Consider the following 14,878-nt stretch of genomic DNA (forward strand, 5'->3'; position numbering starts at 1 on the left):
CACATGAAGTGTTACAAAAATGATTCCAGGTAACAAGCGCACCAAGTTCCGGCCCAACGGGACAACAAGCATTTGTATGTCCAGGTACTTGCCTGGATGCCAGTCACCACGACGAATACAAGAATCCTGCACATCGCGAAAACGTGAAGAAGAATCCCCTGACAAAACCCATGCAAGATAATAATCCGAATAAAACCAGAATGAAGTCCTTGGTTATAAGCAAGTTAGAGAAATAACTGCGTCGGACTGGTCCAGAGGCTCTTTCATAATATCAAATAAATAATCTAATAGCACAATAAACCCCTTCCAGCAGTGGAAGAGGTTGAAGCCCTGCTTCGAATGGGAGGAAGGGAAAAGCACAGCAGAATATAGAGGTATCACCAGGATGCCAAGGATGAGTATAAATCAGGCCAGCGGGGTATAACCCAACATTTACTGAGGGTAAAGATGTGTGCCTTAAAGGGCAAAGGCAAAAGCGCCAGCGACTGCAGCGCCGACGATGGTGAGAGGGCTCAACGGACGGATAGCGAGAGCACCGGATGAAGAGCCAATACCAGCGTTTGCAGCACCAGCTGGAGAGTAGGTAGCTGTAGATCTACGAAAGCGTTTCGTCAAAAACGATGCCAACTCTGATAGACGAAGACATACGTAGCGCTGGGAGAGGTCGGGGTAGCTTGACCCCCATTAGCAGTAGGGGACCCGGAACTGCTTTGTAGGCAGGAGGTATCGTTGCTGGTACCAACAGTAATCTGAGATATACCCACATAAATAACGCGAACGAATAGAATAAAAGTTGAGAGTAAACTCACAGCTCCGCTCCAAGCCTCATTTCCAGAGGCATCCTCGAGGAAGAGTACGACCTGAGTACCAGAAGCGAGGTTTACCATCCACGTTGTTTCGAGGGTTGTGAAGTCTCCAAGATTCTCCCTGAAACAGAAAACGCGTTCAAAACACACACGCCTTCACCAACCCGACATCGGAACTCACAAAGCATCACCACAGACGTCATCAGCAGAGACGATGAGGAGATTGTATGGAGGGTTGGATTGAGTCCACGTAATTTGAGCATCTTGGCACTGTATATGGAAGACGTGATTGAGAAAGCAAGATCCACGCATGACGTAGTATTAGAAATAGGAAAAGAAACCACCCACCTGGACAAATTGTGGAGTATCAATCGTGAAGTCGGCGAGAACGCTGCGGACGAGAGCAAGAAAGAATGTGAACGAAAAGAGTGCGGCGAACATGTTTAAGTCGCTGTGTAAGTTGATTTAGTACAGGAGGGGGGTGAATGAGGGACGGAGGGGGTATAAACACAATATAGGATGGCGGAGGAGGGACACGGAGAAATTGATGAAGGCTATAATAGGTTACCTTAGAAAAGAAAATATACACACCTCTTATTCAAACCCCGCCTTTTTTGACACGCTTGTCATTGTCGTCTTCATCATTGTCTATGACGATGCAGACGTCGTGCAGGTGTGCATGTACTCACAATAGCTTCCTCATCCATAGTCTGTACGGCGACACAAGGCAGACGACATGATGCGTTATTTTATACTCTGATTTCCGCTCGAATAGAATTGACATGCTTGCAGTGCGCTGCAAACGAAGTCCACGTCCCGTCCACTTCTTATCGTAGTCACCGCTGTTCCCGATGTCATCACAGGCAAGGTAAGTGATACCGTGATCATTGGGAAAGGGGGAAAGGAGCAAGGCCGGCGTCGGCGGTACGCAGCTACCCTCTGACCTGGTGACGTCGTAGTATTAGAGAGAATGTGTGGGTTTCTCAGCTGTTTGTTGTATGCACACTGCCGCACGATGCATTTACGTGGGACACGTGGATGTCAGGTTTGAACTTCTCAAAGCCTGACGTCACCGAACGTGCAGTATTATCCTTGGGCATTCCTTGTGGGCACTTCATTTCCTGTTTCCCTGGTATTACAATTGTCTGCAGCATTGAATATCCACCTCGAAGCCCTGCGGCTCTCTTCGGAGTCAATTCAATCTTCTGCACTTCGGTGTGATTGTACTGGATTCATTTCGATGGATGGAAGCACGTCTGTCACATCCACGCCCACAACGCATGAATTTCATTTCCTCCAACTCGAGCCTACGTACTGTATCAGGTCACATACATAGATCGCAGTCATTCCTGGGCCACACAATGGGCAGGACTTTAAACCCCAGCCCGATAGGTATGCGTACATCAGTATCGGTATATAACTCTCCATATTCTCCTGCGCCCGCAACACGACAGTTTCACAACTTGCTCTTCACTCCTGTGGCCAAACTTCCAATCTCGGCTAACCTCCTTCTCTTCGCCATCCTGCAACATCAACCGCACTGTTAGCCAGACCCAGGGCATAGGGGGAAGGGAAAACTAGATGCACACTCACCCAGAGTGAACTACGGCGCTAGGTTCCTTGCCTGGCCCTTGCACGGCCTCACGTTCGTCGAAAGATACATAAGAACGTTCAGAGGGACCAACGTAAATCTGCCGGGGTCGCCATATCTTGACACCCTCAGGGGATAGCATCATCTGTCGCAGACACGACACTCAGCGGTATGTTCTGGTATATAACTACAATACACACCTGTCGCCAGTGTGCAACCCATCCAACAACCCGTGGAACCACAAACAGAACTGGGAAGAAATCCATGGGGAATCCTGCGAAAATATCGTGCTCAGAAGGTAGTGCCGCACACGCAAATAATATCCAAATATTACCCATTGCACGATAAATCAGCCCACTAAAGTCAGCCCGTCAGGTAAGTGTATTGGGGAACATTGCAGGGTACGTGCCTCCAGAAGTCCACGTTAGGGGCCAGCTTCCGTGAGACAAAATAGTCATCCTTCAGGGCTGCACCATGGAGGGCCATCGCCGTGTCGAGAAGGGGGTCGGGACCCGTACTTCGGGATTGGTCAAGACCATGCAGCAAGGTAAGTGCGCATACAGATATCACTCACACTGCAAACACATCATTGGCAATTTTGCGAATAATGAACGATCTTGGATCTGACTGGTTACGAATATTGGTCAGCTGCCCACTGAGCCCAAGAACTCATCTCACTGTCTTGTATACCCGATGACCGAACCCACTCAAGACCTTTCTCGCGGCGCTTGACAGCTGCAAGAAATGCGGGGACATTATCCGGACTATCCAATGCACAAGCCAACGTTAAGTTCGCCAATGAGAAGGGACGGAGAATGTTTTACCTTCCAATCGCAACCAACATTCGAATGACAGCTTCATTAGCACCCCCATGCAGAGGTCCACTGTCCAGCCGTGTGTGATTAGTTCACGACAACACTGATACAGAAAAGGGCCACACATACTACAAGGAAGCACATCCGGCTGCAACGGCGCTGTACGGGTCCGGAAGGGACGAACCGGTCTGCAGCACGGTTGTACTCGATGCATTCATCTCGTGGTCAGCGTGCAGGATAAAAAGTACGTCTAGTGCGTGTGCTAGGACTGGATGCGGCTTATACGGTGATGGAGAGGACGATGCAGACACTGAAGCAGAGAACGAGTCAGTGGGCGACAAGTGATCTAGTTGGTAGAGGAAGCTATATATCGTGAGCTTTGTTGTGTGGGGATAATACAGATACATCAACCTACGATTCTGTATAGCTCATCCCCGTCGGGGGAACGACAAACTCCCTGCCTTGTCTTACACGGTATGCCATTCTAGAACGCACAAGTTAAATCGTGCGCCGAAGGGAATTGAGAGTCCAAGTGAGCTTACGCTGCTAGAGTGGTCGCTTTGCCAATAAGCCTGTATATTTGCTTGTCCATGTTCTGGAGCGCCTCCGGGTCTCCTTTCGCACACTTCGTAAAAAGAGTCTGACCTGCAAATGACGCGTGCTTCAGACTCCTCCGGAATCCCTCTCTCCACCCGTCCCCAGTATACCATGAATGCAGACACATACCTTGCAGCGATGGATTCGCTTCCTCATAGTAGCTTCCCAAGTACCCAAATGCACTGGTCAACATGGCCATTGGATGCGCGTCATACCTGAAGGAGCCGAAGAACTTGGTCGCGTCAGCGTGCATGATTCCGTGCAGGAGCACCTCGCGTTCAAAGTGGGAAAGCTGACTGCGGGTAGGGAGGGCGCCATAGATGAGCAAGTAAGCGCACTCTAGGAAAGTCGAGTTTTCAGCCAGCCTGCTCGATCGGGTAGCCTCTTTTGTGTGCGAGCGAGCGACGGAGGGCAACGGTGAACACTGGAATGCGACTGACCGATACGCTAGCTGGCAGACGTACCTGTACCGCAAAATGCCTCTCTCGCCATCGATGTATGTTATGGCACTTTCAATAACGGCCGTATTCAAGAACCCGCGATCGGCTACGCGCAACCCGCGTTCTGTCTCATCCTCAGGACGGCCGTCTGATCCTGCGGGCGCACGTATGGATTTAAAGAATGTGGCTGGGATAGAATTATGGGTGATCCTGTACACAGAAATGAGCGTACGGAAGGGCCAGGAGAACTATTGAGATTCTTACGGAACAGCTGTACTGTTTTCCTGTCCTATTGTCAATGACGGCCAAGGAGTTGTTGCGGGTTTGCTTAACCTTCGGAGTTTCCTGACCCATCCCGTTTACAGGTTGGCAGGTTGCCAGCTGGAGCTCCAACCACACTCCTTTATATCCAGGCGAGGTGCGGTGCGAGTGGCGCAAGTCCTGATACCCGGAAGGCCCAACATATGGGTCCACGATATCACGTGCAAACACCACTCCAAATACCATCTTCACCAAGGATTCCCTACATGTACATTACAACTCGAGAGGGCCCTGCCATTACAATGACTGTGATGTATGAGTGCTTAATTCTATCCACGCCGCTTTGACCAGCCTAAGCCTTCTTGTCTCGTGACAGCCAGCCTGCGGGGAACGGTCAATGGGGGATGCCGCACCACGAGCGACAAGCAAGTTACCTCGCATCTTCTTATCAGCGACCTTCTGCCTTTCATTATCAATAGCGCGCAGCCGTGTCAGCTCAGCGTCCACTATTGTTTCCTCTGATCGCGACGTACGACAAGTCAGAGGAACGCAGCCTTGTGATGACAAGCGTCCTTACCTGCGGGAGATATTTTCTTTACCTCCGTCAGAGCGGTTTCTGCCTTTTCAAAGTAACCACTTTCACCCAGAGCTTTGCCTTTGCGGAACAATGCCTTGGTGTTCTTCGGATTCTTGGCGAGTGCCTGTCACGGGAGAGTGATTTTCAAGTGACAAATGCCTCCACTAAGGCGGAATACCTTGTCCGCCGTCTCTATTGCGCGCTTCCAGTTTTCTTGCTTGATGTGACAGGCAGACATGTTGGCATATATCTTCTCGAGCATGACGTCGACCTAGGACGAGGTTTCACGCTAGCCACGCCACAAAGTGAACAGCGGGGTACCTCGGTCTTCTCTTCTTGTTTGGATTCGTCGGGTGTTGCGGCTGGTGAACCCATACCAAGCGCATTCATTGCATTTCTGTGGTGTATACGTTGGATAGGAGTGGAAAGCTCTACGCGATGACTTACCTGTCTACTCCAACAAGGTACATGATTGCCTGACCGGCATCAGTTGCCCGTGTCAGTAGGCAGAGCAGCCAGCAAGGCATTGAATAAGGCACACCTCGTGATAGGAGCGGAGTGCTGTGCCCACCGTGACCAAGGATCAGTGTACCCACTTAAGATGCCACTGGACGAAGAGAGGATACTCACCACTCTTGACATCACCGCTCTTGAATGCAGCGTCGCCTGCGTCCTTCTTTGAGCGGCCAGTATTGATCTTGGATTCGACAGACGAGATATTCAAAGTACCAAGCTGTTGCGACATTCCATCTATTAATGCAGTTCCAGTTTGTGCCACAGTGGATATGAACGAATTAGCATCGGCTGGATCAGTTGTTGAGATAGCCTCTGACATTGTTTGTGCAGTCACCTACAGAAATCTCAGAATATATCGAGTTGAGGTGTAAGGGGTCTATTTGTACATGTTGTCCTCTCTTTCCTCTTTGGTCACAAACCACCACCGATACCGTCCACACAGTGAAAAGGAAGAAAACGAGCAACACAGGATGGCACTCCTCACTACGATTGCTGGATTTTCTTTCTTTGGGCTCGCCTCGAGGTTTGGGCAGCTTGCCATACAGAAACGCAACCTAATGGACAGTACGTCCTTTTCCACTTGCTCCACCTCCTTCCGACCGCACGTTCCCTATGCCCATAACCCTTGTCATTTGTATTCGTCTGGTGACCATCGTGCCCTAATGATACCGCGTCAACCCATTTAGACCTCGGCGGACATTTCGTCGCAATGGCCGCATTCGGTTATGCGGGCTACTGGGCCCATGTGTTCGAAACGCGTAGCGGAGAGTATCTCGCCATGAAACGTGCAGAAATTGCAGAGCGGAGAGAACGCAGGCTTGAAGCACGGGAAGAGGCAGTTGCAACAGGGGTTCTTCCGGCATAACGGAGCCAATAATCGAGACATCTGCATCATTCTCGAGAATGTCATTAGTTAGGTGTGTAAGATGCTTCCATTGAACGCTGTTAACATTGATAGGGCGTTGTCAGATATACCCTATGTATTTGGGTAGTGGTTTGCCAACACGATCGGCTCCATTCTTTTGGGAACTCATCGAACATTGTGTGATATGAGCTTGGAGGTTTGTTGTTGGACCAGGTGTGGGTTAGATCCTCTCCGCTGCCGCGCATCAAAGTGGAAGAATGTGAGATGGAATTTTTGAAAGGAGTTCGTGTTCCCGGCGTGTTTCTCGACTACGCGCTTTTCGTGCAGGAGATGCCGGTCACGATAACACCATCGGCACTCCACATTGCACGCAAGCCATCTCACCAGACGCAACGTATGCGTCAAGGACCATGCGATCGAGTGTATCTTCCAAAGCACCTTTGCACAGAAGATTCACCGGGCCGTTCATGCTATCAGCAATCCAGTCCCACCTAGCCCCTTCTTGACCTGGCCATAACCGAAAGAGGACCATCAGCGCATCACGTTTTGGGGTGGAGATATGTACTTATGAACACGTGGGACAGCCACAGAAACACCGCAAGGGATCTTTGGCAGGGCGTATAAAACCTGGGCTCCCAAGGCGTTTTTCAGGCGGCCCAAGAATAGAATCTACAGCGAACTAATGCCTTCCTATGCCATTCTCATCATGCCTTATGCTTTATGATCGCCCAAGTCATCTTTCGTAAACTGCGGGGTACGTTTCTGTCGCTCTTCATCGTCGCAACGAGTAATGACACCGCTGTTGGATGGCGTTTAAAGGGAGAGTATCTGCCCCGTCCAAAGACAAGACATAGCTCAACATAGAGGGGACTTCGTTCCCGGCACTGTATTATCATACGACATCCTTGTAACATGGACCCAAGTTGGTGGAACCGTCTATAGCTATCTAGGTTTGTCAAATTAATCTTCTGGATGCCTTGGAGATGAGTTTCTCATCTCAGCTTGGCAGCTAGACCCCTATACATATCGCGATTACGTCGCGCAATCCTTGTATTTCTAGATCGCTGGTGCTAATCACTGCTCGGTGAATCATGGAGCCATGTACGATTAGGATTGACGCCTGTCCGACTTGTCCCTCGCCCGTTTTTTCACTGTCTTCGTTAATGTCTATCGTACCGACGTACCGTTTGTTACCACGACTTATTTCAAATATTGATCACACAACCTCGTGTTTGGGACGATATTAACCAGCTGGGAAAGATTTGCTACAAATAAATACGCAAGTGCAGCCAACAAGTGGCTCCTTCCTGACACGACGGCCATGCACCCCGCCAAAGAAATTCCACAGGAACATGAGAGCGTGTGATTTCAACGAAGATGTGATTGACACGAGGCAGACCACGTGTATGATGGCATTACGTGTTTGCGGCGGTGAAATGAGCACTTTGTGCCCGCGGAGCTTGAAAATTCAGGCATGGGAGTGCGTCGGCGCAGGTCGGAGTTTGGAAGTATCATATTACCTAAGCACCACGGAGCGCCATTGTTCCTTTGGCGCGAAACGCGAGCTGTCCGCACTTTTCTCCCTGTCGAGTTACTTACCAGCTTCACGCGGTCATCATCGTCTGTGACGACGACGACGACGACGACAGCCTTCAGCTCGCTGACTTTTCGATAAACACAGGACATTTTCACTTCTTGGGTTCGTATTCTGCAGCAGTCCGCTCGTTCACACTCTCGTACCGTACCGTATCGTATTGGCTCTCATGCCTGCCTCAATCTCGCCGCTCGCTCTCCTTGTTCCCCGCCCTCAGATCCCGGCGAACCACGCCTCTCCTTCGACTCCTACTGGGCACCGTGTTTCAGGCCTGTCTTCCCTGCCGCACACGCCTCAGCGCAGCCCCGTCGCTTCTCACATATTCATCTCGCCCCCCTCCGCGCACAGAAACAGCACCGATTCATGGAACAGTTCTAACTATGACCTAGAGGATCCCGCTGCAGTATGGAAGGACGAGGAGGTCCGTTTACTCTCCAGGGTACGCGTTTCCGTGCTTTTATGTGAATATATGCTGTATTGTCGCTGTAGACCCTCGATGCACTTCCTGCACATCTCATCACGCCCTTCAACGGTCCAGTCCCGCCTTCTAACCTCCTTGACAAGATCGCACGTGGTATCTCCGCAGCCAAAGGTCCCAATGACTGGCCGCATACTGTTCGTGCAACCCGCATCAAACTCCTCGAGTTGGCGCGCGTCAAGGCGCGGGAAGAACGTTATGCCAATCTACATGAACAGGTCGACAATACAACCCGTAGTTCTAGTGCCAGCAAGAGCGAGAAACGCTCGCGCACTCCGGATCCCTCAGAAGTGCTTCAACAGCGAACGAATACGCCTCTAGGAGTTCGCCGACCACTTTACAGACAGTCCAGTATGGACTTCATGAGTCCGCTTGGTTTGGACAAGCACGAAAGCATTACACGGTATCGTATTTGTTCCGTGATCTTACGAACACCACTTATCAACGTCGCATATAGCCTCTCAAGCCGCTTCCAATGGCATGACCGGACATTACACCATCCGTATCATCGACCCGCCCATCTTCGCCACCGGTCCGAGCATGCTAACGCTCGCAGTTTTTCACCATCCACCCCTAGCTCCTCGACCCTCAATTCAAATAATATATTTTGCCTTCGCAAGTCCACTGCTTCTGCGACGTCAGCTTCTACTTCGTCGTTCGGGTCCCCCATGTCACACTGCGCGCCTCTTCGTCCTTCGTCGCTTAGACGTGCGTCGACTGCTACGCTTGCAAGTATTAGCGACGCGCACGAGGACTCTGCAAAAGGTGTAGTAATGGACCCGGCTTTCAATCTCAATGGAAAAGCCGCAGCAGGTACCAAAGGTTCTCCTAAGTTCGAATGCGCAACGGCGTACGGCGGGGGTAAGGACCAATCACCCGCTCCCGTTGTCCTCGCGACTCCATCCAAACCCAAGATGTCAACAAAGATGAGCAGCACCAAGAAGCTAAGAGTCAGTGATGTTACCAAGGAAGTGCATCTGACCCGCCCCACCGTCGATGGCCCCACGACCCCGCGGACTCCACTCCCTGAGTCGCGAGTTGTGACCGAACAGAAGTCGACCCCCAGTGGTACGATCTCTCCCGCCAACGTGAGGAAGGCCCGCAAGGGGCACAAGCCCCAGCTTTCGCTGTCTTCCGATGAAGAATATCAGGAACGCCTGAAGACCGCAAAAAAGCCGCGGACACGTGAGCCTTCATGGACTGCTTTACTTGCTTCTCCACTTCCTACGCAGCCGCTTTTCGTCTCCCCTTACTATGCGACGCGCCGTCCTAAACCCCTATCTACGGCCGGAAATGAGCTTAGCCGCAATTCTGAGACTTGGACTTCCGATTCGTCTCGTATGTCCACAGACAATGATTTGTCCACTGGGAGCACGGATACGGCACCTACATCTGTCTCTTCTGCGTCGCAAGGAAAGCACAAGACCCCCAAAGTTGACGCGCACACTCACATCCAATCGCCCAGCCAGAAGAAACCTGCACGCAGAAACCTTGCCCGTAACCCGTCGATGTTTGGTCCTGAACTTCCTCACCCTCAGAAAACGCCTGAGTCTCCTGCACGCATTCCACTATCTTCACCCAGAGCTATTTCCCCGCCCACGTCTCCTTCCACCGCTCCTCCTGTGACACCGGCACTCACGTCTACACCCTCACTGTCCCCCGCGTGCTCACGTCCCCGCACACTCAAACGTGCTGCTCGTAGGATTGAGTTTGGCAATATCCAGCCCAGTCCTAGGGAGGACATGCGGAAGGAAACCAGTGGAAATATGATGCTTGGTAGTGCTTTCCAGCTTGGGTGAGCGTTATCTGCGAGCGTGCACCAGGAAGAGCAGGCTCTCTTATCCATCTTGCAAAATTTAAACCTTGTTTGCTTCTTTGATCTCCTAAATTTTTATTGCGCTCTCTCTTCTCTGAGCATATTGTATGGTCGGTTTTTCTTCGTTTCACGTCTTCACTCCGACGTTCTTGTTTTCGTTTCGAAAAATTTGTTCTTCATTCTATGCTCCTATTCGTGATCACCTTTTTTGGGGTATGTTCTTTCCTTCGCTCTTCTTTTCTTCTTTCTTTTGTCCGCTTCTTGACTGCTCCTTTCGTTGAAAGCAACATTATTCAGACTTGCCCGGAAATTTCGTATGCAATTTTTCTCGATTTGCTACTGTTTTCTGCCTCACCAGTCATCATGATTGCTGCCATTGAACCCCTCCTCCTAACGACAGGTAAGTAGTTTACTTTGGTCCGTTATTCCCCTGCTGACCTTGTGTTCTGTAGAACGGTTTTTCTGTCATGCTATACTCTTTGCTTGACTTATTTTGCGCGTACCACGCACGCACTCATATTGCCTGGCTTTCGAAAACCATTCCACATCACTACAGCACGCAACTCTCCTTATCGCACCATTCGCACACTCATTCTTCCGGCATCGGATTTTCCTGACACTGTCAAACCATCACACTCCTTTTTTTCGTTTGATATATGCCGCTTTCTCGCATTGACTCGCTGCAGACTTCAATCATATGCAGCAATAGTCCATTCATTGTTCCGTACTCGAATCCCGAAGTCACATTACACTCATTTGATTTGTTCGCAATAACCGAAAATTGTAACTTCCTTGCCGTGCACTCACTGGCTGTACTCACTCCTTTATACACCGCTTGTGCCATCACCTTCGTTCGCATTTCCTACCTACCGGCATCCGTCTCATTCCCTTCTTCATGCACAACCCCCTCGTATCCCAATACCTACCCTTCTCATGTGCGCGTTGACCGTTGAAAAGGGAAGGGTACCTTCATCTTACCTCCACTCATAGCTCTTAGTTGTAACCCTGGTAGTATTTGTACATCAGCCTTGTACATGAAGAGAATGCTGGTTGTGGACACCATCTCGAGCCCTTGTCAACTAAGCACCACTCACCTGATACTGGCCCTGGACGGATATTCAATGGCAATATTTACTTACCCTGTGTCTTCTCTTTAAGCCAATGTCTGTCTTCAAAGACAACTACGACAGGCGGCATCACCACAGATCACCACCTGTGACTGATGAGTCGAATGCATGTCAGAGTTAAGTGCTCACCTGACCTGCCGGTAACGAGGTACTGTGTACGTTGCAACCCATCACCCTTGAAGCTTGACGACCGATGATCCTTATCAATCACCTATGCTTTTAGGTGACAGCGCCTTCATGATATGTTTCCCCACTGTCAACCTTACCGACGTCGTAAATCGTGATTGGAACAGCTACACGAGTGTTATGGAAAGATCCGTTTGACCTCCAGATCCGCCGCAGAGTGATAGTTAATCTTCAATAATGTTCCACGGCCCGCTCGGCTGAGGTGAGAATATTGTAGGTAAGAAGCAGAAGGAGGTTGACCAAGACGATTTGTGACGCCGGTCAGCAGTAGCCATCATCTAGGAACGCATGATTGCAGGTGGAGTGACCTACAAGCCCACTGCACCATTTCGTTCGTTTGGCTGGTACCTAACAGTGACATTAGTCAAAGCTATTATCGGTCCCGAGGTATAGGAGAAGGTACATACAAACGTTCTCGGGAAGACTCTAAATGAAAGGGAAATGGCCAAGGTCCCGGGTACAGATCGCGGTGAATCTTAGTACCCTGACCAAACCGTCTTCTCATTACTGGGTCAACAGTTCGCCCGGACCCTTGTCATGTCACCACGGAAGCTTCTCCCTGGTAACAAGGAGTCTGCATGTGGACACCTACGCGGGAACAGCAGTCCCAGTAAATCCATATTTGTGGTTTCTATGGATATAGCTCCTTTCGCAAAGAAGTTAGAACGGTCATAAAGTTTCGAGTGGTGGGAGAATTCAGGGTTTGTTGACCAGTGTGCGATTGCTACAACGCGGAATGCCGAGGATGGCGAGAAAATAGGGGTATTCCAGCTTCGCACACTGGGGGACGCACTGTGGGGAGATGGTAGTGTAAGATCGGACCATCATCGATATGATCATCGTCTTGAATGGAGGAAGCATCTTCCACGACAGTTTTTCTTGACCGCTACCCACTTGATAATGGACTGATATGGCCAATGGAAGCGTTGACGGATATCGAAAACACCTCATGATTGTGATTGCAGGCTGCTTTGTGACCATCATGTCCGAGATCCTTTGGCACAGTGTGTAAGTTCTTTGCAACAGCTTCTGTTAGCTCCTTGTCCGTTTCTGAAAGTCAGAAACCAGGTCCGTTCGTATCCCGTTTGCAAACAACGAGCACGCGACGATTGCAAAGCAGGTCATCGAAGTGGATGCTGAGCTGCAAAAGAGCGCCGTCAAGCGAACACTAACAGTGGAAGATAATCAGCTGGTCGCGTATGTAACTGGGCCCCCCACGAAACGCTGTTCGGCTGGTCTGATCTGCAAATAGTAACTTCGATACGCTGACAGTGCGACTAGCACGTCTGGTAGTGAACGGTTTTCTGGAGAATGTTGATTTAGTCGCGCAGGACAATTGGCGAGTTTGGGGAAGAGGCTGCTAGTACTACTAAGCCCCCTCAAACATCGTAAAATAGAGCTACAAGGTAAGGATTTGTCTTGCTTATTGTGCTATGCTTGTTAACCCGTAAAACAACATGGAAGTCCAGTCCCCCCTACTTGGCTTCATCTGCACCCTCCGCTTCCTTTGACTTCTTTTTCTTCTTCGTCTCCCTTAGTGGTTTCGTGAGGAGGGCCTTCAATTCCTCATCTTCTAGCACCTTATCTGTCTTCACCAACTCCGGTTTGTACCACACTGGCGGATGTGTGATCAAAAGAGGGCCAGCGGGAGGTAGAGCAATTGTGAAATGGAATGCAGCGACGAATGTATTAGAGGGGGTGTAACTATGGATAGAGCCGTCAGACATCATATTAAGATTTTGTTGATTGTGTGATTTGAAGAGACTTACACGACCTCGTATGGCTTTACCAATCCATGGGTAACGGCTTCTTGAAGACCAAGGCGCGCTCGTTTTTCATCTTCCATGCCGCGAATATTGATGGGGAAAGGCACCAGCCTTCTTCTGCATTTCGGAGAATACCATACGGGAGTTTTTCATCTTCAATTGATATGTGACAGAACCCTCCTTCTGGTAAATGCTGGTTTTGGAATCCTCAACGCGGGCCTAGTGCATCTGCCGTCAGGATGGAAAGTCTCATTCCATAACTGTACCAACCTTTCCATCTTCTCCTGATGATACAAGGATATCTATTCCATATACTTCATCTTCACTGAAAGTTGTTGTTTCCATGTCTCGTCTTTGGGCTTCCGAAGGGTTCAGTATGATGCGCTTTTTTCCGTCTATGACATTTTGAGTCTGTTGACACGACAGCATCCCTGTCGAGGCCGGTGTTAGCTGCTAGCAAAATTTCCTCAACGCTAGCCAAAGCTCACCCTCAACAGGTTTGCAGTTGAACGCGGAGGCTGCCTTCGAGACCGCGTCAGTAACAGCCCAGTTCTTATTCCCTGCTTTAACAAGCCTCATAGCCAACTCTGCTGCCGTACCACGCAGCTTGTAGTACATCTGCACGCCTCCCGGTAACAGGATCTTGTTCGGTCGCGCCTACGACGATCGTTTCCGCACTTATGGCCGCGAAGCCGTCGATGTGCGCCCCAAGATGTAGTTTTACAACGTCACCCTTTACCAAGGCTTGCGAAGCAAGGGGATCTGAACTGTACCACGAATAGGTGAGAAGGATCAAAGGAACTAAGTCAAGGCTCCCGACGTACACAAGGGGGGAAAAGTGGGCGACAGTGTTGTTGATAGAAACACTCGTCGGGAATGCGATTCCTTGGACATTTACCGCCGTGAACGGACGATCGACGATAGATTAAAGAAGAGTACCTTTGCTGACTTTGGCACCCTTAACGATTTTATTGTACACACCGCCAGTGCCTTCTTCGATGAGCCTGTCTCCCTCAATACAAAGATCGATTATCTTGGCACCCTCAACAGTGATGGAAACAAGCTTCCTCATAACATCGTTGACGATGTCTCCGGCCGTCTAACAATACGAGATGCGATATCAGTCCTTATGAGTTTGGTCTGATTGGCGATACCAAGGAATGATCATACTTTGTATTTCGTTATATCGGCCTCTGAGATCAGCCGTGGCTTTTCCGCTGGTTTTTGAGCTTCATCCATGGCTTCGGTAGCAAGGAGCGCGAGTGAAAAGATAAACGGGTGGAAGGGTAGCTCTGCGTTGAGGGCTACTAATACCACCAGTCGACCAGTGATCAGTGCACCGTATTTAGTAATTCATGTGCGCTGCTCATCACACGATCATAAATGTAGTTGCAAGACTAATACTGTACAAATTGCAGCTTGAATATGCCGGTCGTATCATGT

At 50.0% G+C, this 14,878-nt stretch overlaps 7 protein-coding genes across 7 annotated transcripts; 3 read left to right on the top strand and 4 right to left on the bottom strand.

Annotated features, from left to right (window-relative positions):
- Positions 1–264: 264 nt before the first annotated feature.
- On the bottom strand, positions 265–1,360 carry F5J12DRAFT_455911 (uncharacterized protein). Its single transcript, XM_051739523.1, has 5 exons — positions 1,155–1,360; positions 988–1,076; positions 810–927; positions 649–749; positions 265–595 (listed from the first exon to the last, which is right to left on the bottom strand). The coding sequence occupies exons 1-5, from the start codon at positions 1,245–1,247 to the stop codon at positions 457–459; spliced, it is 540 nt and encodes a 179-aa protein (XP_051603271.1). The 5' UTR covers positions 1,248–1,360; the 3' UTR covers positions 265–456.
- A 1,038-nt stretch (positions 1,361–2,398) lies between these two features.
- Positions 2,399–4,683, bottom strand: F5J12DRAFT_811561 (citrate synthase-like protein). The gene is made up of 11 exons (XM_051744849.1): positions 4,527–4,683; positions 4,274–4,459; positions 3,939–4,174; positions 3,755–3,857; positions 3,628–3,696; positions 3,342–3,575; positions 3,222–3,281; positions 3,105–3,161; positions 2,972–3,052; positions 2,807–2,914; positions 2,399–2,754 (listed from the first exon to the last, which is right to left on the bottom strand). Exons 1-11 carry the CDS (start codon positions 4,601–4,603, stop codon positions 2,526–2,528), a joined length of 1,440 nt encoding a protein of 479 aa, XP_051603272.1. The 5' UTR covers positions 4,604–4,683; the 3' UTR covers positions 2,399–2,525.
- Positions 4,684–4,719: 36 nt separating this feature from the next.
- Positions 4,720–5,968, bottom strand: F5J12DRAFT_811570 (uncharacterized protein). Its single transcript, XM_051744850.1, has 8 exons — positions 5,718–5,968; positions 5,629–5,648; positions 5,535–5,563; positions 5,409–5,484; positions 5,266–5,358; positions 5,088–5,211; positions 4,945–5,028; positions 4,720–4,891 (listed from the first exon to the last, which is right to left on the bottom strand). Exons 1-8 carry the CDS (start codon positions 5,920–5,922, stop codon positions 4,863–4,865), a joined length of 660 nt encoding a protein of 219 aa, XP_051603273.1. The 5' UTR covers positions 5,923–5,968; the 3' UTR covers positions 4,720–4,862.
- A 28-nt stretch (positions 5,969–5,996) lies between these two features.
- Positions 5,997–6,677, top strand: F5J12DRAFT_811573 (uncharacterized protein). Its single transcript, XM_051744851.1, has 2 exons — positions 5,997–6,167; positions 6,290–6,677. Exons 1-2 carry the CDS (start codon positions 6,074–6,076, stop codon positions 6,466–6,468), a joined length of 273 nt encoding a protein of 90 aa, XP_051603274.1. The 5' UTR covers positions 5,997–6,073; the 3' UTR covers positions 6,469–6,677.
- A 1,300-nt stretch (positions 6,678–7,977) lies between these two features.
- F5J12DRAFT_456076 (uncharacterized protein) lies at positions 7,978–10,439 on the top strand. Its single transcript, XM_051739524.1, has 3 exons — positions 7,978–8,501; positions 8,552–8,943; positions 8,998–10,439. Exons 1-3 carry the CDS (start codon positions 8,232–8,234, stop codon positions 10,337–10,339), a joined length of 2,004 nt encoding a protein of 667 aa, XP_051603275.1. The 5' UTR covers positions 7,978–8,231; the 3' UTR covers positions 10,340–10,439.
- F5J12DRAFT_456077 (uncharacterized protein) lies at positions 10,440–10,928 on the top strand. The gene is made up of 2 exons (XM_051739525.1): positions 10,440–10,756; positions 10,809–10,928. The coding sequence occupies exons 1-2, from the start codon at positions 10,540–10,542 to the stop codon at positions 10,841–10,843; spliced, it is 252 nt and encodes an 83-aa protein (XP_051603276.1). The 5' UTR covers positions 10,440–10,539; the 3' UTR covers positions 10,844–10,928.
- Positions 10,929–13,144: 2,216 nt separating this feature from the next.
- On the bottom strand, positions 13,145–14,674 carry F5J12DRAFT_904039 (proliferation-associated protein 1; the record flags this gene model as incomplete). Its single annotated transcript, XM_051748473.1, has 9 exons — positions 13,145–13,373; positions 13,439–13,508; positions 13,543–13,654; positions 13,706–13,866; positions 13,924–14,009; positions 14,035–14,202; positions 14,260–14,320; positions 14,375–14,534; positions 14,606–14,674. The coding sequence occupies 9 exons, from the start codon at positions 14,672–14,674 to the stop codon at positions 13,145–13,147; spliced, it is 1,116 nt and encodes a 371-aa protein (XP_051603277.1).
- Positions 14,675–14,878: the final 204 nt, after the last annotated feature.

The sequence above is a fragment of the Pisolithus orientalis genome (genome assembly GCF_024613125.1).
Source record: "Pisolithus orientalis strain OTSU chromosome Unknown F5J12scaffold_5, whole genome shotgun sequence".
Taxonomy (NCBI): Eukaryota; Fungi; Basidiomycota; class Agaricomycetes; order Boletales; family Pisolithaceae; genus Pisolithus; species Pisolithus orientalis.